This window comes from Salvelinus namaycush, chromosome 23 (genome assembly GCF_016432855.1).
Source record: "Salvelinus namaycush isolate Seneca chromosome 23, SaNama_1.0, whole genome shotgun sequence".
Lineage (NCBI taxonomy): Eukaryota > Metazoa > Chordata > Actinopteri > Salmoniformes > Salmonidae > Salvelinus > Salvelinus namaycush.
Genome location: NC_052329.1, coordinates 38,152,019 through 38,173,420, shown reverse-complemented (window position 1 = coordinate 38,173,420; position 21,402 = coordinate 38,152,019). Strand labels below are relative to the sequence as shown.

Genomic DNA, 21,402 nt, shown 5'->3' with positions numbered 1-21,402 from the left:
TGGTGGTGGCTGCATCATGTTATGGGTATGCTTGTTATTGGCAGGGACTAGGTACTTTTTTTAAGATAAAAAGAAACTGAATAGAGTTAAGCACAGGCAAAGTCCTAGAGGAAAACCCGGTTCAGTCTGCTTTCCAGCAGACACTGGGAGACAAATTCACCTTTCAGCAGGACAATAACCTAAAACACAAGGTCACATATACACTGGAGTTGCTTGCCAAGACCACATTGAATGTTCCTAAGTGGCCTAGTTACAGTTTCGACTTAAATTGGCTTGAAAATCTATGGCAAGACTTGAAAATGTCTGTCTAGCAATGGTCAACAATCAACTTGACAGAGCTTGAAGAATTTTTAAAAAGAATAATGTGCAAATATTGTACAATCCAGGTGTGCAAAGATCTTAGAGACTTACCCAGAAAGACTCACAGCTGTAATCGCTGCCAAAGGTAATTTGGGGTCGAATACTTATCTAATCAAGATATATTTGTTTTATTTTTACAATTTTTATTTTTTATTTTTTACAATTGCTAGAATTTTTCTTCCACTTTGACATTACATAGTATTTTGGGTAGATTGTTGAAAAAAAAGAAGATTAAATAAATGTTTATCCCTCTTTGCAACACAAAGAAATGTGGAAAAAGTAAAGGGGTGTGAATACTTTCTGAAGGCACTGTATGTGTCAATGACTGTGTAGCTTACTGCTGCTTTTGGATGTGTGTGTGTGCGTGCATGTGTGACTGGTCACTGTAGGATAAATGGGAGACCTCTTCCTGTCGGTCTCTCTGTGCGGTGGGCCCTTTGTCTCCCTGCAGTCCTTGGGGACACCGACCGACCATGCCCGCCCTACCTGACAATTGTTTAGCGTGAGGAGCACGGGGAGGCAGACGGGGGGTCTCAGGAACAAGGGTGTGTGTGTGTGTTGACAAGGGGCTTTCAGGAAGGCCAACAACCCTTTGATGTGATGAGCAGCTGACACTCTGGTCTCAGTCACGCCACCCTACTACTGACAATGCTGGACACACACACACACACCAGTTTTAAGATCAGTTTTAGTGTTTACCTGAATAATGCTCAGGGCTAGGGACGGGAGGAAATCGGATTAGAAACCAAGAGTAATGGAATGAATATATGGAGTAGGTGAAAGCTTTAGGTGGGAGAACCTCTTTAGTTGAAGGACCATTTGTGTGTGTGTGTTTGTGTGGCTGTTAATCTTTCAAATTATGTGTGGGTGTGTGTGTCTCGCTCTCCCTCTGTGTGTGTCTCACGTTTGTGCATCTTAGTGTGTGTGTGAGTGGATTTATGTTGGCACATACTGTAGCAGCCGTGCTGGTAGATACGTGACACTGATACGGTTACATAAAGGGGGGCTGAGGCTATGAGCATTGGGGTTATGAAAAGAGGGAGTAGAGAGACGAGCAGGATTGGGGTTAGTATATGGGGAGGGGCAGATTAAGGGGATCTCATAGACTAATGTCCCAAATGGCACACTATTCCCTTGTGCACTACTGGTCAAAAACAGTGCACTGCATAGGGAATAGGGTGTCATTTGGAATGGAGCCCTAGAGTTCATTCCGTTCTTCAAAACAATGTGTGACCACATTGTAATCTCCTCAACTCTTTAGTGACATGCAATCTGCCAACCTTACCACAGTTTTATATTCCGCTCTCCGTTTCTCGGTCTCTTGCCATTCGTTCCATCGTTATACCTCCCTATTCTTCCCTCACTCCTGCTGAGACAGGTCTGGGAGAGGAAATGGCTGCATGACTGTGGTTAGAGAGAGTGGACTTCTTACTGTATGGCCTCAGTGTGTGTGTGTGTGTGTGTGTGTGTGTATATAAATAGCATCCATAATTCCCCTGAACGTCCACAGCGTGAAGGTCCATGCTCTGTGTGATATCAGTGACTCTGTCCAGAATCAGAAAGCAGTACTCCATATTCAAGAAGGCAAAAAACAAGTCTTCTTATACAAAAACACATTTTAATTAAATACTGCAAAATTCAGAAAAAAAATTGGCAACTTTTTTTGTTCTCATTGTTTTAGTTACTATTGCATCTCAATAACCATATTATCCACAGCATAAAAGCATTTTCTAAATTTCCATTGTTATCATTTACAGATAGCATTTCTGAAAAGTGATATTTTTTACTTCTCTCTTACCCAGTCTGTAACACACACACACACACACACACACACACACACACACACACACACACACACACACACACACACACACACACACACACACACACACACACACACACACACACACACACACACAAAGTCAAGCGCATCCTCACCCCCATTCAAGGCCAGGGTGCACACATGCACAAACAGTCATGTTTAACTAGCCTTGTGGAGACACACAACTGATTCCCTTTCAAAATCCTATTTTCCCTAACCTAACCCCAAAACCCAACCTTAACCCTAAACCCCATAGAACTATTCTTATGGGTACTAACAAAATGTCCCCAGTTGGTCAAATTTCTGTTTGTTTACTATTCTTGTGGAGACTTCTGGTCCCCACAAGTATAGTTAAACAAACACACACACACCCAGACACACTCTGCAGTAGTTTCACACAGACCCTTCTGTGCATTATCATTTGCTTCTGTGGAATTTAACACGGTTGACTGAGGGTTTGGGTTAGGTTAGATTTAGATGTTGTGGTAAACCGTGTCCAATCTATTGTATGTGTGAGTAGACCAGAATGCACTGCAGGTGATGTTGATAGTGCTGATGCAGCCTCTAGTCTTGGTGCAAGTAGGGGTGGGGCTTACATGTGCAATTGGGACCATTAAGGTACTAGTAACAGGTTTGCTTGTACAGTACATTTTCTTACACTCCCTCAGGCACGTACACAGATACACACAGTCGTACACACGTCAACAAAATACACCCTATAACATTCAGCAAACCCTGTTTCGACCCGCCTGCCGACGGCTTGCACAGGTTCCAGTGTTTTTATGGAAGTGTCTGTGTGAGCTTTGTGTAGGTGCCGTCTTCAAAACACTTCACAAACAAAAACACGCTCTTGGAATTGTTACATTGCTTTCCGACATTACACACGCCTTAGATTCTTCAGTATGTTTCTCACCGACTGTCGCATGAACAAACAAACATTGTTGATGAGGCTGTGAAAGCACTTTATCTGTTGAGTTAAAAGTCGAGTTAAAAGAGAGTCTTCATGCTTCTCTGCGTTAAAGAGAGTCTTCAGTCTTCTCTGTACACTGGTGGCAGGTGGCTACCCTAACAGTTTCTCCAACAACATGACTGCTGGGAGAGCTGAATGCCACCCTACTGTATGATATGTAAAGGACCATTTCCTGTGAGGTCACTTCCTCTTTAACGGCGCGTTGTTGATTGATGGCTAGACGTAGCTGAGGCAACATGCTGGATGTGTCACGATGTGTGTGATGGTCAGGACCTCCAAACACATTTCCCTAACTGTCCTGTTCTAACCTGATGGGAGAAGAAGAAAAAATGTTGGGGGAGGTTCTCTTCTGCGCTGTTGAACCAATCTAGTCAATTTGGAGGAGGAGTTAATATTGTTAACGTCCAAAAGTGGAAGTCGCGTCACAGGCTCTCTTTCCATTTCCCCTGAAATCCGGATGCAATCGTTTTCCTCCGACCCTACAGAGGGTGCTCCTGTCTCTTTAGGCCTGCTTTCTGATTGGACAAAATACCCTTCTCTTTTGACTGAGCTGATTATAACATAACATCGATGATTATTGAAAAGGCAAAAACTGAAAAACAAGAGCCTGTCCAATCGGTTTCTTGTCTCTAATGATTGTTTGACTTCTCTGATGAAGAGGAGTCATCTTCATCCTCTTCGGCCCTTATGCCACCTGAGTTAGTCTGACCCTGCCTCGCTCTTCTCACCAACTGATTCCACCGTGTTCCATCTCCGCCCCCTTTCCTTCAACCGCTCAATCAGATGCTGCCGTATTTCCTCACAGCCAATCAAGAGCTGTTTCAGATGACTGACAGAGACAGAGTGGGCAGGGCCTGCTGGGTTTACAGCACCCCCCCTCAGAATAAAATGTCCAATAGCAGCGCGGGTTGGCACATGCACATCCAGAAAGCGCTCGTGGGGGGGGGGAATTGGACGAGATTTAGGTTTTGTTGTTTTGAGTGACGGGCACTTGAACACCTTTCTGTCCGGTTGCTATGGACACAAGAAATGGCAGAGGAGATGAGTCTAAATACTTTTTGAAAAATGGACTGTACAAAGTGCATAAACCGTTTCAGGCACACTATTACATGTAAGTCAGACATTCAGAACTGTAACTCACCCAATCTGTACTTCTCTTTGGCCTCGGCCCGCTCCTTGGCATCAAAGTACCAGACAGTGATGGCATAGCTGTAACACACGATGATCTGATTAGACTGACAACAGAGATTCTCAGCTCAGGAGGAAGTACAGACTAATTCAGTATAGTATAGTACAGTATAGTACAGAGTAGGAGAGGGTTGTGCTATACAGTGCATTCAGAAAGTATTCAGACACCTTGACTTTTTCCACATTTTGTTACGTTACCACCTTATTCTCGAATGGATTAAATCATTTTTCCCCTCATCAATCTACACACATTACCCCATAAATACGAAGGGAAAACAGTTCTTTTTATAGAATTTTTGCAAATGTATAAAAAAAAGTTACATAAGTTATCAGACCCTTTGCTATGAGACTCGAAATTGAGTCCAGGTGCTTCCTGTTTCCATTGATCATCCTTGAGATGTTTCTACAACTTAATTGGAGTCCACCTGTGGTAAATTCAATTGATTGGATATGATTTGGAAAGGCACACACCTGTCTATATAAGGTCCCACAGTTGACAGTGCATGTCAGAGCAAAAACCAAGCCATGAGGTCAAAGGAATTGTCCGTAGAGCTCCGTGACAGGATTGTGTTGAGGCATAGATCTGGGGAAGGGACCAAAACATTTCTGCAGCATTGCAGGTCCCCAAGAACACAGTGGCCTCCATCATTCTTAAATGGAAGAAGTTTGGAACCACCAAGACTCTTCCTAGAGCTGGCCGCCCGACCAAACTGAGTAATCGGGGGGAAAAGGGCCTTGGTCAGGGAGGTGACCAAGAACCCGATGGTTACGCTGACAGAGCTCCAGAGTTTCTCTGTGGAGATGGGAGAACCTTCCAGAAGGACAACCATCTCCGCAGCACTCCACCTGCCAGGCCTTTATGGTAGAGTGTCCAGACGGAAGCCACTCTTCAGTAAAAGCACATGACAGCCCGCTTGGAGTTTGCAAAAAGCCACCTAAAGGACTCTCAGACCATAAGAAACAAGATTCTCTGGTCTGATGAAACCAAGATTGAACTCTTTGGCCTGAATGCCAAGCGTCACATCAGGAGGAAGCCTGGCACCATCTCTATGATGAAGCATGGTGGTGGCAGCATCATGCTGTGGGGATGTTTTTCAGCATCAGGGACTGGGAGACTATTCAGGATCAAGGGAAAGATGAATGGAGCAAAGTACAAATAGATCCTTGATGTGAACCTGCTCCAGAACACTCAGGACCTCAAACTGGGGCGAAGGTTCATCTTCCAACAGGACAACAATTCTAAGCACACAGCCAAGACAACGCAGGAGTGGCTTTTGGGACAAGTCTCTGAATGTCCTTGAGTGGCCCAGCCAGAGGCCGGACTTCAACCCGTGCTGCGATGCTCCCCATCCAACCTGACACAGCTTGAGAGGATCTACAGAGAAGAATGGGAGAAACTCCTCAAATACTGGCGTGCCAAGCTTGTAGTGTCATACCAAAGAAGACTTGAGGATGTAATCGCTGCGAAATGTGCTTCAACAAAGTACTGAGTAAAGGGTCTGAATACTTATGCAAATGTGATTTCAGTTTTTTATAAATTAGCAAACATTTTTTTTTTTTTTACATTTTTTGCTTCGTCATTATGGGGTATTGTGTGTAGATTGATGAGGGAAAAAACGATTTAATCATTTTTAGAATAAGGCTGTAATGCAACAAAATGTGGAAAAAGTCAAAGGGTCTGAATACTTTCCAAATGCACAGTATACTGTATTGGCAGTGGAGGGTTAAGTGAGGGTTCTTGCCTCTCTTGTGAGGCTTCTCAGTGGGCTTCTTGTGTTGTTTATTCCTGTCTCTCTCCCTCAAGCCCGAGAGCTGCAATTGAACCGACGACTGCCCCCCTACCGCCCTCCTCCCTCCCTCCCTCCACCCCTGAACCCAATTCCAGTCAGGAAATACGTTCTTCCTGTCCTGAGCCCCACCTCACCCCCCAGCTGTCAGACAGAGAGGAGAGTAGGAGAGGACTAACTAATGAACTAGAATCAAGCCAATGACGTGTCACATTTTTGTGGTGTTCTTCTGACTAATGCGTTCCAGGATTCAGCACGTAGATAAAAACAATCCTGTGCATGATCACAACATCAGGCAGGAGTCTGAATAGGCTTTGACTGAGTTCATACTTCTCTCAACAGTAGATCATCAGCATGAGAGTGGATATATCATCTGTTAAAGTGATACTTTGGGATTTTGGCAATGAAGCCCTTTCTCTACTTCTCCAGAGTCAGATGAACTCGCGGAAACTATTTTTATGTCTCTGTGTGCAGTTTGAAGGAAGTTGCTAACTAGCGTTAGCACACGCTAGTAGATACCATAGACTGCCAGTCATTGCGCTAACGCTAAGTAGCGATGACTCGCAAAACTACTTCTAACTTCCTTCATGCTGGATACCGAGACATAAAAATGGTATCCCATGAGTTCATCTGACAAATCCAAAGTATCCCTTTAATAGAGCAGGTCAACGTTTCCCCAACAACATTAGGAGCCTTTAGTGAACATATACTGTACTGTACTGCCTGTGAAGGAAGTAAAGTGGGTTAGAGGTTGTAAGGGCTCAGCAGAGAGAAGAAGTGTGGGGGTGGTGAGTGGATGTGGTTATGTTCAAACCATGTGGCACCCTTCCAAATGAAATGTATTTGTCACATGCGCCGAACACAACAGGTGTAGACATTACAGTGAAATGCTTACTTACAAGCACTTAACCAACAATGCAGTTTTAAGACAAATAAGTGATCAGTAAAAAAATAGATAAGTAAAAAAAAGTAAAAAAACAAATAGCTAAAGAGCAGCAGTAAAATAACAGTAGCGAGGCTATATAGAGGGAGTACCGGTACAGAGTCAATGTGCGAGGGCACCGGTTAGTTGAGGTAATTGAGGTAATATGTACATGTAGGTAGAGTTAAAGCGACTATGTATAGATAATAACCAGAGTAGCAGCAGCAGCGTAAAAGAGGGGGGAGGGGGGGATGCAAATAGTCTGGGTAGCCATTTGATTAGCTGTTCAGGAGTCTTATGCCTTGGGGGTAGAAGCTGTTAAGAAGCCTTTTGTACCTAGACTCCTGTACCGCTTGCCATGCGGTAGCAGAGTGAAACAGTCTATGACTAGGGTGGCTGGAGTATTTGACCATTTTTAGGGCCTTCATCTGAAGGGAGATCCTGGATGGCAGGAAGCTTGGCCCCCGGTGATGTACTGGGCCGTACGCACTACCCTCTGTAGTAGAGGTCGACCGATTATGATTTTTCAACACCCGATACTGATTATTGGAGGACCAAAAAAGCCGATACCGATTAATCTGCCGATTTTATTTATTTATTTGTAATAATGACAATTACAACAATACTGAATGAACACTTATTTTTAACTTAATATAATACATCAATAAAATCAATTCAGCCTCAAATAAATAATGAAACATGTTCAATTTGGTTTAAATAATGCAAAAACAAAGTGTTGGAGAAGAAAGTAAAAGTGCAATATGTGCCATGTAAGAAAGCTAACGTTTAAGTTCCTTGCTTAGAACATGTGAACATATGAAAGCTGGTGGTTCCTTTTAACATGAGTCTTCAATATTCCCAGGTAAGAAGTTTTAGGTTGTAGTTATTATAGGAATTATAGGACTATTTCTCTCTATACGATTTGTATTTCATACACCTTTGACTATTGGATGTTCTTATAGGCACTTTATTATTGCCAGTGTAACAGTATAGCTTCCATCCCTCTCCTCGCCGCTACCTGGGCTCGAACCAGGAACACATCGACAACAGCCACCCTCGAAGCAGCGTTACCCATGCAGAGGAAGGGGAACAACTACTCCAAGTCTCAGAGCGAGTGACGTTTTAAACGCTATTAGCGTGCACCCCGCTAACTAGCTAGCCATTTCAGATCGGTTACACCAGCCTAATCTCGGGAGTTGATAGGCTTGAAGTCATAAACAGCGCAATGCTTGAAGCATTGCGAAGAGCTGCTGGAAAAACGCACGAAAGTGCTGTTTGAATGAATGCTTACGAGCCTGCTGGTGCATACCATCGCTCAGTCAGACTGCTCTATCAAATCATAGACTTAATTATAACATAATAACACACACAAATATGAGCCTTAGGTCATTAATATGGTCGAATCTGGAAACTATCATCTCAAAAACAAAACATTTATTCTTTCAGTGAAATACGGAACCGTTCCGTATTTTATCTAACGGGTGGCATCCATAAGTCTAAATATTCCTGTTACATTGCACAACCTTCAATGTTATGTCATAATTACGTAAAATTCTGGCAAATTAGTTTGCAATGAGCCAGGCGGCCCAAACTGTTGCATATACCCTGACTCTGCGTGCAATGAATGCAAGAGAAGTGACACAATATCACCTGGTTAATATTGCCTGCTAACCTGGATTTCTTTTAGCTAAATATGCAGGTTTAAAAATATATACTTCTGTGTATTGATTTTAAGAAAGGCATTGATGTTTATGGTTAGGTACACGTTGGAGCAACGACACTCCTTTTTGGCGAATGCGCACTGCATCGATTATATGCAACGCAGGACACGCTAGATAAACTATTAATATCATCAACCATGTGTAGTTATAACTAGTGATTATGATTGAAGCCAGTGACTGATGTGGTGTACTTCTCAATGCCATCGGAAGAATCCCGGAATATATTCCCGTCTGTGCTAGCAAAACAGTCCTGTAGCTTAGCATCTGCGCCATCTGACCACTTCTTTATTGACTTCTTTAAGTCCCCGGCCACTAGGAGCGCCGCCTCTGGATGAGCGTTTTCCTGTTTGCTTATGGCCTTATACAGCTCATTGAGTGTGGACTTAGTGCCAGCATCGGTTTGTGGTGGTAAATAGACGGCTACGTGGTCTACAGCTTATCATGAGATTCTCTACCTCAGGCGGCCAAAACCTCGAGAATTCCTTAATATTAGATTTTGTGCACCAGCTGTTCCAAATCTACACAGACCGCCACCCCTCGTCTTACCGGAGGCAGCTGTTCTATCTGGCCGATTCAGCGTAAACCCTGCCAGCTGTATTTTATCCATGTCGTCATTCAGCCACGACGACTCAGTGAAATATAAGATATTACAGTTTTTATGTCAGTGTGTGTGTGTGTGTTGGGAGAGGCCATACGGGAACGCCTGGTGCCCAAACTGATGACGTATGTCACGTAGCTGAGAGTCGAGTGGATAGGTTCAGTCAGTCATCCTGATATGCCCTTCGGAACTAGCTAATTTATGCTGGCAACAACAGCAGCAGCATGGTGCTAGTTCAAACTTGTAAATGAAAGAGATATTTATTTTGATTGGCGAGGGAGAAATAACTTGTAGTGTTGGTCACCATCTGAATGTCACCGTGACAAGCCAATTAGCTAACGTGACGACAAGCAGGTGCAAATGACCATTGCAACGGTGTTGTATCGAGGTGCTATGTAGCTGCTTCCCACCCGGCAGCTGTACCACATGTCGCTGGAGGGAGTTCATGTAGCCAATTTGTTCCATCCCACTTGATTTTACTTAGAGTAGAATAGCAGCCTACACAAGAAGAACTTGGAATACTGCATTGGTAGTAACCATCTGGAAGTCACCATGATACAGTCTAACGTTACTGCTCAACGGGGAGAGTTTGTGTCGTATGCCGACAACACAACAACACCAAGGCGCACAATGTCCTTTGCTCCCGCTCGACGAGCACTGCTGTCTGGCAGTGAGGAGACGGAAGTAGCTAGATAGCGTAGCCAATATCAGGCCAGGATGACAGGTAAAGCATGGTTTTCACCAAAACTTTACAACTACGGCATTAACGTCTACGAAAAAAAGAATTCTGAACACTCTCCCAAGTCACAACTTCGGCAGACAAGTTTCGAATTCTCACGGAACTTTCGAGCCAACAAGCATAAATTAGCTGGCCGGGAAGGGCTCATCAGGACGACTGACGGAACTGACTGAAACAAATCCGTTCGTCTCCACTCGACTCTCAGCTGCGCGACATACGTCATCAATTTGGGCACCGAGCGTGTCCGTATATAGCCTTTCTTGTGTGCGTGGCTGCATGTGTGGTCACAGTGGTTACTCACCGTGTAGCGTAGGCTGGCTTAACCTCGTGTGGGTTCCTGCGGTCGGACCAGAAGATAAGCAGACGGTCAAACAGCGGTTCTATGTTGGCCACCACACTCTTCCCCTCTGGATAGATCTGCAGCAGACCTCCTTGAACCTGACCCCATACACACATAGGTTTCCTGTTAGATGCACAGTGTCTTATCCATAGCCTTGAGGTTAGAGAGGCAGGAAAATCTGGTGGGACTCTAAAGTTTTTTTCACCTTTATTTAACCAGGTAGGCCAGTTGAGAACAAGTTCTCACAACTGCGACCTGGCCAAGATAAAGCAAAGCGGTGCGACAAAAACAACACAGAGTTACACATGGGATAAACAAACGTACTGTCAATAACACAATAGAAAAAATCTATATACAGTGTGTGCAAATGTAGTAAGATTAGGGAGGTAAGGCAATAAAAAGGCCATGGTGGTGAAGTAAATACAATATAGCAATTAAAACACTGGAATGGTAGAATTGACAGTAGATTAGTGTGCAAAGTAGAAATACTGGGGTGCAAAGGAGCAAAATAAATAATTACAATTTAGCATTAACACTGGAGTGATAGATGTGCAGATGATGATGTGCAGGTAGAGATACTGCGGTGCAAAAGAGCAAAAAGAAATAACATGTGGATGAGGTAGTTGGGTGGCCTTACAGATGACCTGTGTACAGGTGCAATGATCGGTAAGCTGCTCTGACAGCTGATGCTTAAAGTTAGTGAGGGAGATATAAGTCTCCAGTTTTAGTGATTCTTGCAATTCGTTCCAGTCATTTGCAACAGAGAACTGGAAGGAGAGGCAGCCAAAGGAGGAGTTGGCTTTGGGGATGACCAGTGAAATATACCTGCTGGAGCGCGTGCTACGGGTGGGTGTTGCTATGGTGACCAGTGAGCTGAGATAAGGCGGGGCTTTACCTAGCAAAGACTTATAGATGACCTGGAGCCAGTGGGTTTGGCGACGAATATGAAGCGAGTGTCAGCCAACGAGAGCATACAGGTCACAGTGGTGAGTAGTATATGAGGCTTTGGCAAAACGGATGGCACTGTGATAGACTACATCTAATTTGCTGAGTAGAGTGTTGGAGGCTATTTTGTAAATGACATCGCCGAAGTCAAGGATTGGTAGGATAGTCAGTTTTACTAGGATATGTTTAGCAGCATAAGTGAAGGAGGCTTTATTGCGAAATAGGAAGCCGGTTCTAGATTACATTTTGGATTAGAGATGCTTAATGTGAGTCTGGAAGGAAGGTTTACAGTATAACCAAACACCTAGGTATTTGTAGTTGTCCACATATTCTCAGTCAGAACCGTCCAGAGTAGTGATGCTAGTCAGGCGGGGCGGGTGCGAGCAGCAATGCATTTAGTTTTACTTGCATTTAAGAGCAGTTAGAGGCCACGGAAGGAGTGTTGTATGGCATTGAAGCTCGTCTGGAGGTTTGTAAACACAGTGTCCAAAGAAGAGCCAGAAGTATACAGAATGGTGTCATCTGCGTAGAGGTGGATCAGAGAATCACCAGCAGCAAGAGCGACATCATTGATATATACAGAGAAAAGAGTCGGCCCGAGAATTGAACCCTGTGGCACCCCCATTGAGACTGCCAGAGGTCCGGACAACAGACCCTCCGATTTGACAGTAGTTGGTGAACCAGGCGAGGCAGTCATTTGAGAAACCAAGGCTGTTGAGTCTGCCGATAAGAATGCAGTGATTGACAGAGTTGAAAGCCTTGGCCAGGTCGATGAAGACGGCTGCAGAGTACTGTGTTTTATCGATGGCGGTTATGATATCGTTTAGGACCTTGAGCGTGGCTGAGGTGCACCCATGACCAGCTCGGAAACCAGATTGCATAGCGGAGAAGGTACGGTGGGATTCGAAATGGTCGGTGATCTGTTTGTTAACTTGGCTTTCGAAGACTTTAGAAAGGCAGGGCAGGATAGATATAGGTCTGTAACAGTTTGGGTCTAGAGTGTCTCCCGCTTTGAATAGGGGGATGAGCGCGGCAGCTTTCCAATCTTTAGGGATCTCAGACGATAAGAAAGAGAGGTTGAACAGGCTAGTAATAGGGGTTGCTACAATATTGCGGCGGATAATTTTAGAAAGAGAGGGTCCAAATTGTCTAGCCCAACTTATTTCTAGGGGTCCAGATTTTGCAGCTCTTTCAGAACATCAGCTATCTGGATTTGGGTGGGGGGGGGGGGGGCTTGAGCAAGTTGCCGTGGGGGGTACAGAGCTGTTGGCCGGGGTAGGGGTAACCAGGTGGAAAGCATGGCCAGCCGTAGAAAAATGCTTATTGAAATGATCGATTATCGTAGATTTATCGGTGGTGACAGTGTTTCCTAGCCTCAGTGCAGTGGGCAGCTGGGAGGAGGTGCTCTTATTCTCCATGGACTTTACAGTGTCCCAAAACTTTTTGGAGTTTGTGCTACAGGATGCACATTTCTGTTTGAAAATGTAGCCTTTGCTTTCCTAACTGACTGTGTATATTGGTTCCTAACTTCCCTTCAAAGTTGCATATCGCGGGGGCTATTTGATGCTAATGCAGTACGCCACAGGATGTTTTTGTGCTGGTCAAGGGCAGTCAAGTCTGGAGTGAACCAAGGGCTATATCTGTTCTTAGTTCTACATTTTTTTGAATGGGGCATGCTTATTTAAGATGGTGAGGATAGCACTTTTTAAAGAATAACCAGGCATCATCTACTGACGGGATGAGGTCAAAATCCTTCAAGAATACCCGAGCCAGGTCGATTAGAAAGGCCTGCTCGCTGAAGTGTTTTAGGGAGCGTTTGACATTGATGAGGGGTGGTCGTTTGACCGCGGACCCATTATGGACGCAGGCAATGAGGCAGTAATTGCTGAGATTCTGGTTGAAGACAGAGGAGGTGTATTTAGAGGGCAGGTTGGTCAGGATGATATCTATGAGGGTGCCCATGTTTATGGATTTAGGGTTGTACCTGGTAGGTTCCTAGATAATTTGTGTAAGATTGAGGGCTTCTTGCTTCGATTGCAGGACGGCCGGGGTGTTAAGCATATGCCAGTTTAGGTCACCTAACAGTACAAACTTTGAAGATAAATGGGGGGCAATCAATTCACATATGGTGTCCAGGGCACAGCTGGGGGCTGAGGGGGTCTATAACAAGCAGCAACAGCGAGAGACTTATTTCTGGATGTATGAGACTCCATTTTCAATTGTACCTTGACATCCCAGTTCTTGTTGAGATAGTAAATGCAGGTGATGCAGCGGCCGTCACCGTTAGGGTTGTCCACGTGACGGATGTACCCCGTGCCGTTACCTGGGTAACAGGCCACCATAGCCTGAGGAGAGAAGGCAGGGATGTTTAACAGTCGGTTACAGTAAGAACACACACACCTCTCAAGAGTGCCCTTAAAGAGTGACTGCCCCTAAAAAAATAATAATATCCCCTTAAACTGCATCGATATGAGTCAGAAACATTTATTCTAGTGTCAAAATTTACTACAAATTATAAATATGATAATTTTGGTTTAAAGGTCAGTCTCGTCTAAAATGGTGTTTGGGACCTCAGTGCGAGTAAATGAAGGTTGGGTTTGGATTACAATTATGTCAATAAATTACGCCCCCCTTTTGGCAAGCTCCACAGTGCAAATTGCACCTCTGCCTACTTCGCTTTTCTTTATTGAATGGGGCTCGGTTGTTAGCTAGCTAACATTATCATTGCTAGCTTGCTATTTTTGACAAACTTTGCTAAGAGTAATGGCAACATAATGACATCTTATGGCAAAGTTGTTTCCTAGTTATTTACCTACTTAAGCAATGCCATCCTATTTCCATGCCACTCTAAATTAGTGTAATTTAGACTGAACAGTCACATTAGCCTCTGAAGTACAACCCATGTCTAGGGCACACATTCATTTTGGATGCAGCTATGTTGGTACTAACTAGCTAACTCATGTCAACAGTGTACTAACTAGCAGCAACAAACTTAAACCAACCCAGGACTTTAGCAAAACATGTCACAGTTGTTTGCATAGTGTAACGGCGTCACCGGTCTGAATCTAATCCAATCTGCACCCAGTCAGTCTACAAATGTAAAGCTTAGAATTAGCTTCCAGAATGTTTACAAATGAGGGATGATGACAATCGTTGACCCTGTTTTCTCTGTTAGACAAAGTGCACAGCTGGGTGCCAGAGTGATCCCCTGGTCATGGATGGATGCCGGGACCTACCAGAAGGAGCAAAGGTGGGTATCATAACATGTCCAGCAATGTGATTGCAATGGTGTAGCAACCTCCCCAAATGATTTTATTCACTGTTCACTTGCTATTTTCACAGCTTGTCAGACAAAAATAAAGTGTGTTATGTGACACCAGTACCCTTCTGACACTTCCTCTATTGTTGCCAGTCTCCCTCGACTCAAATGAAAAGGACATGCCATCACGAGGCCTAACTGAACAGTGTTCACAGAAACATGTATGGAGCCAGCACATGGAAACTTGCAAGATGACGTGATGAAGTCCAGACTGACAGACGGGCTTGATACTGATGTCCCTGAATGGACAGAGACCTGGCACTCTGCATTAACATTTTACTAGACAATATTGTCTTTTTTTATTATTGAATTGAATGGTGTCAGTCAATATGGGGAGGAAGACATCCTGTGTATTCTGCACCAGGGTCAGGGAACTCATGTTGTATATGGGACACCACAAAGGAAGGTATGACCACTCTGACATGTTTGCCAAGGTAGCCCCCATTACCACCAGACAAAATGCAGATAGGCAGTGTCTTTATCAGCTGGGAATGACAATGAAAGATGAAAGGTGCACATTGTTACACAGTATTAGCAGAACACTGCTTCTATGGTATTATGTAAAGGGTTGTTTATTCTACATCAGTGGTCACAAGCCGGGCGATCGCGATCGACTGGTCGATCTTCAAGGCATTCCTAGTCGATCACCAAACATTTCTGTAGAAAAGCCAACATCAAAGGCTTGCGTTCCTTTTTTTGTTTCCTTGGTGCGCTATTGGTCGGTAGGTACACTTGATTCAGAAGCCCTGCGAACCGGGTAGGCAAAGTGTTTCCATTTGGAACCATTTCTCGACGGACCGTGTTATCTGTGGCTAAATCGAGTGTGCCTACTGCGCTGGCCAATCGGATAGCCCAAAATCACCGTGCCAACAGCTTCCACGACCCCGGCCACAGCAAAGTTTGATACGAGAGACTGTCAAAGAATACAGCAAAGAGCTGCTGAGTGAGTTCATGACTAAGTTTTTATTCAGCACAGTCAACACTGTTTTTATTCAACACTATTACAAAACATAAAACGTGCTTCTCCCTACTTCCACTGCAGCGGCAATGAAACGAGTAGTCAAGTGTATCGATAGCCCTGCGTTATTATTATTATTATTATTATTATTAGCAGCTCGTCGTGTCTATTTTAATAGCAAGGAAAATGTATCTTTGTGGTCACAGAAACAACATGAACTTGTGCATGAGGCAGATGAGGTGCGACTTGAGTTTCGCCATCAGGTGGAAGACGGTGTCCCCTCTTTCTGGTCAGTCTCACCGGAGGAAAGGAAGGTGAGAGCAGGGACCGTGAAAGACGGACCCTCTGCTGCTCCCTCCCTCCGCTGAGACTAACGCTGTGTTCAAAACAACTGGGAACTCGGAAATCTCCGACTTGGGAATTCAGTGCGTTTCATCCAACACGGAATTTCAAGTCGGAAACGTAGACATCTTTTATTTTGTATTTTTGGGGAGTGATACAATTTATTATCAAAGCTCGAGTTTTGAAATATAATATGGTCAGAGAAGAACAATATTAGCAGGCATATAGTCAATATGCTGTGATCATGTACTGCACAAATCTCATTCCTACAGAACCGTTTTTATTAGGTTAATGTTACATTACAGCGGTAGATCTCGGCTTGCTTTATGACTATGAAAGGGATCTTGACCCAGAAAAGGCTGTTGACCACTGTTCTACATGGAACTGTTACTACATTTGAAAGTTATCAAAAACACAGTTTAGCATATCTATCTCACCATACATCTATCTGCCTGTAGTTATTGAACTCAACCTGCAGGAGAAGTGTTTGTTGTGATTGAGTGGGGAACAGAATAGTCAGCTAGAGATGACATGCTGGAGCTTGCAGGGATTTGTAGTCTTGCATGATGTCTACTTTGATGCTAATTACCATTTTTGAATCTGAGAGTAAATAGAGCTGAATATACTGATAAAAGTCACCTTGTCCGAGAGAGATTTACATGGTTATCAAATCGTCACGCCAGGGTAAGCCTACACAAAACACAGCCCTTATTTGCAGTGTTTCTAAAATCTCCTATGGCAAAAAAATGAATGGTGGAAAAAACTATTGGAACCATTTCCCTGTTTGATCGCTAGGTTTTATGGGTATTATGACTCATACTGTGGTACTCTATGGTGTGTGTTGGTGGTGGCAAGGACACACCCAAGAAACACCCACATCAAACCATGGCCGCCAGCATTTCTTGAGGAGCAAGATAAAAAAAAACTAGGCCAAATCAGAAGGTGCAGTTCCCCTTTAAGACGTAAGGCGCAGTTCCCCTTTAAGACACAAGACTGGGTGTGAAGCACGCACTGCGCTGTGAAACTAAACGCTGTGCCTTTAAGCCACGATGGCCGGGTATGGCAGCCATGTTTCCACCCCCATTCCATTGAGCCGATACCATATAATCCGTGGGCGGAACCCTTTACCCACCAATCAGGTAAGAGGCTTTAGGCGGTGAGCAGTGGCAGTGGTAAGGCTCTGCTGTGTGTACGGTTACTTAACCCCTTCACTGGTGTTCGTAGGGATGAAATTCCACTCCATGGGGAACCATATAGGTTACTGTACTCACTTCACAGTCCCGTGGTTCTGCATAGAGACAGTCAACGTCCCAGTGATTTCTCTGTGACTTAAACACTGTTGTGTAGGCCGGTTACGATTCTACATTACGGGTCACACATTACTATAAACTCTGACTGTTCTAAAAACGTTCATACGGAGAGAGAAATGGGCTACCGTCTTCACAAGACGGTACTCCAAAACTCTTAACTAGCTGGTCCTGTGGAGGACAGGACAGTGAGCATGTAACTAATCAGCTAATGTTTCAACCTCATCTGTACTGGAATGGAAACAGTCCTTTGAGTATCAGTAGAGTAACAATGGCCTCTGGCTGGCATTTCCCCTGCTCGGCAAGGCTGTACTAAAGCACATCATGTCCATGTGCTTCTCTAGGGATGAGTGTGTCTGAATGGGCTGGGAGTACACATTCCTCCGCTGCACGCAACTATGTGAAAAGCTCACTGCCACTAACGCCACGTATCACATAGGCTGCGTTTACACAGGCAGCCCAATTCTGATCATTTTTTCCCCCTCTCACTAATTGGTCTTTTGACCAATCAGATCAGCTCTGAAAAAGATCTGATGTGATTGGCGAAAAGACTCATTAGAGGGAAAAGAGATCAGAATTGGGCTGCCTGTGTAAACGTAGCCATATTAGCACTTCATGTCCAATACCACACATGGTGAACGACCTTGAATCAATACTAATCCTAATAATAATACTGTGTAACAAAGGCTCTGATTCAACACCAAGGGGTGGTTTTCTGGACACAGATTTTCTTATTTTTTTTACCTTTATTTAACTAGGCAAGTCAGTTAAGAACAAATTCTTATTTACAATGACAGCCTAGGAACAGTGGGTTAACAGATTTTGACCTTGTCAGCTCGGGGATTCGATCTAGCAACCTTCCGTTTACTGGCTCAACGCTCTAACCACTAGGCTACCCGCCGCCCCTGCGCCAGTTCTACGGACACAGATTAACACTAGTCTTGGACTAAAAAGCATTTTCAAAAAGATTCTCAATTGAACTTGCTTTTTAGTCCAGGACTAGTGTTAATCTTCGTCCGTAGAACTGGCCCCAAGTCTTAGTCAGCTCTACAGAAACACACCAAGGTCAGAATACGGCGGATCTGTAGATACACGTCTGCCACACCTACATTTATTCAATTTCCGCCCAAAACGAATAGCAGGTGAATAGCACGCTATCCTCATGCTTAAAGTCAGAATATGCACAGAGAAGTGCGTAAACATTTATTTACGTTACGGTCCCCTAGCCTTTGTATCTCTGCTGGGGAGGTTGTTTGGGTCAGGTTGGGTGTGTGTGTGTGTGTGTGTGTGTGTGTGTGTGTGTGTGTGTGTGTGTGTGTGTGTGTGTGTGTGTGTGTGTGTGTGTGTTGGGTGTGTGTGTGTGTAGGAATGTGAGCCATCAGGGTCCCGGTGACGTGGTGTTCCGACCGGGCACTGATACTTTATCACGATACGGGTCAGAACTCATCAGACCCTGGAGAGTACAGTACACCTCATCCTCTCACCGGCTCTAAAACAACAACCTTTTCTCCCTTCGTTTTACTCTCAACTTTCTCTCCTCCTCTCTCGTCTCACTCTTCCACCGCCTCTTCTCTCCGCCTCCCTTTGTTCTCTCTCTCACCTAGTCTTCCCTTCTTCTCGTAATAATGAGATCTTCTTTTCTCTCGGTCTTAAACCTTCCCTCTCCTCTCCTCAGTCCCTCCATAGATCCTTTCTCTCTCTTCCCCTCTCCCAGCCCATCACCGAGTACTAGGGGGAGGAGTAAACACTGGTGAAGAGCGGCGGACTGGGCTCCTCTTTCCCTCCAGCTAGGCTCGGTGGCACAAGTATTGGCTCAGTTATCAGCAAACAATGAGGAGCGAGCAGGGGGAGAACACAGTATCATTCAGTGTCACCCCTTGAAGTGGCAAGCCCAGAAGCTTCAATACAGAGTGACGACAAAGTCCTTCACTTTCAAATCCACACAATCCATTACAGTGTTGGTCAGCCTTTTGCATACTGACCGGTGAAAAGCAGCGGTGTCAAACACACACCTCAATAATCAGATCCGACATAGAGAACAGTCACAGGAAACCAAAAATGACACGCAAATACGCCCATCTGTAGTCAAACCATGAAATCTGGCTCAGTCTCATTATGGAAGAGTGATACAGGCCAAAGTGCAAGTGTTCCCTTCTGTCTGTGTGACTCTCTGACCAGCCTGCCGGCCGCCATTGTCTCGCCTCATTACCGTGCGACGCTCACATGCTGTGGGAGTTCATTAACCTCTGACTCCAGCCCGCTGATCTCTACCCTCCAACAAGTCCTGCACGCACGTACACACACACGTACACGTACACACACACACACACACACACACACACACACACACACACACACACACACACACACACACACACACACACACACACACACACACACACACACACACACACACACACACACACACACACCAGAGCCAGGCCAGAGCTCATCTGAAGGCCCTCCAGGATTCAGAGGACCGACACATGGCCGTAATCCAGTGATTTACTGTACTGGGACTGTTGAACGTGGCTACATAATTCAACTGATAACATTGTTGCGTATAACACACAGGACATGAGCTGTAAGTAAGACTTGATTAAGGATTTGGCAAGTGAACAAATACAGTATAATCAGTAGAGTAAAAACACTCAGAATAGTCCTGGTTGCTCAAATCTTATGTATTGTGTTTTGACAGATGGGTGTGTGTGTGGGGGGGAGGGGGAGAGGCTCACAGTTAGTCAACGGTGTTCACGCCAGGGTCAGGGTGAGCCCCTAGTGGGCCATGCTGCTTCTGGGAAATGCGACGTCATCAGCACCATGGGCGGTGGTGTTGCATTGTGGGAAAGAAATGAATGATGAAAAATCCCACCGTCTCCATTCACTCTGCTCTGTTGCTAAGCAATCAGTGTCAAGGGCACAGAGAAATGCTGGTAAACATTTATATGTTGTCAAGCGCTTCCAGAACGTTTTAGTCGCTAATAGTCACATCCTCTAACCTCGCGTCCTCTAACCTCGCTCATTGACCGTGCAAAAATGTCAACGGAACAAAAAGGGAAAAGCACTATCGAAGTAGATTTACAGCCAATAGATGTTTGATGCATGCACTGACCCACTGTATGTATTAGTGTGTAGTCTTTTACAAGTCGTCTTTCTTGGCCTGAGAGCACGTGCAACTGTCGCAGTCTTGATGACCCTACTTAACCACAATTAACATGTACCGTGCCACAGCACAGCCCTAGCCTGGAGGACATCATCAGTTATCATTTACAGATAGCATTTCTGAAAAGTGATATTTTTTACTTCTCTCTTACCCAGTCTGTAACACACACACACACACACACACACACACACACACACACACACACACACACACACACACACACACACACACACACACACACACACACACACACACACACACACACACCTGAAAACAAAGTTATTGTACACCAGCGCTCACATAGACATGAGACAGTCCAAACCAGAGCTCGTTCAGTTCTAAGCCAGTAGTCAACCAGAACTGTAAGAGTCAGTCAAACCGGCATACGAATGTCACAAACGCCGTCACGGACAACGGCATCCCAGTCGCTTGACTCTCCTGTTGCTCCCAGCCCCGAGTCAGTCAAACGGCGTGACGACAAGCGTGACCCGACGTGTCGCGATCATATCAGCCTTCTTCAATCTCTCTGCGCTTCCTTGCCAATCTAATGGGCACCACTGGCACCAGCATTAATGCCCTAATAGCGCTGCCTCCTGTCTCAGCCCGCATGCCTGCCTGCCAAGATGAAGGCCAGAGAGAGAGAGAACAGGCTGTTCCTGGAAAGGAAAATAAAGGGCTGAGCACGCAGGCATAGCATTCTGCCAGCAGATAAGAGGCATGGAGGATAGAGGGAGGAGGGGGGCAGGGCTGAACAAATACAGGGCCTGATGCCGGCGAGACAGACACACAGACAGACAGGAGAGAGGGGAGGGCATCAGGGTAGTGCTACGCTAACTAGCTAGCACTGGGATAGGTTGGTGTATTCTGGGCTGGGATGGGCTGGGGATTTAGCTGAAGTGGGCCTGTGTGATTTATACTGGA

At 44.9% G+C, this 21,402-nt stretch overlaps 1 protein-coding gene across 1 annotated transcript in view; it reads right to left on the bottom strand.

Moving 5' to 3' along the window:
* Positions 1–1,958: 1,958 nt before the first annotated feature.
* The window catches only part of LOC120018398, a 30,190-nt gene continuing 10,746 nt past the window's right edge, over positions 1,959–21,402 (bottom strand). The window contains exons 3-6 of the mRNA XM_038961579.1: positions 13,618–13,737; positions 10,409–10,545; positions 4,294–4,361; positions 1,959–4,166 (exon numbers count right to left, since the gene is read on the bottom strand). Of these exons, the coding sequence (XP_038817507.1) occupies positions 4,114–4,166; positions 4,294–4,361; positions 10,409–10,545; positions 13,618–13,737 (378 nt within the window). The 3' untranslated portion in view covers positions 1,959–4,113. The remainder of the gene's footprint in view (positions 4,167–4,293; positions 4,362–10,408; positions 10,546–13,617; positions 13,738–21,402) is intronic.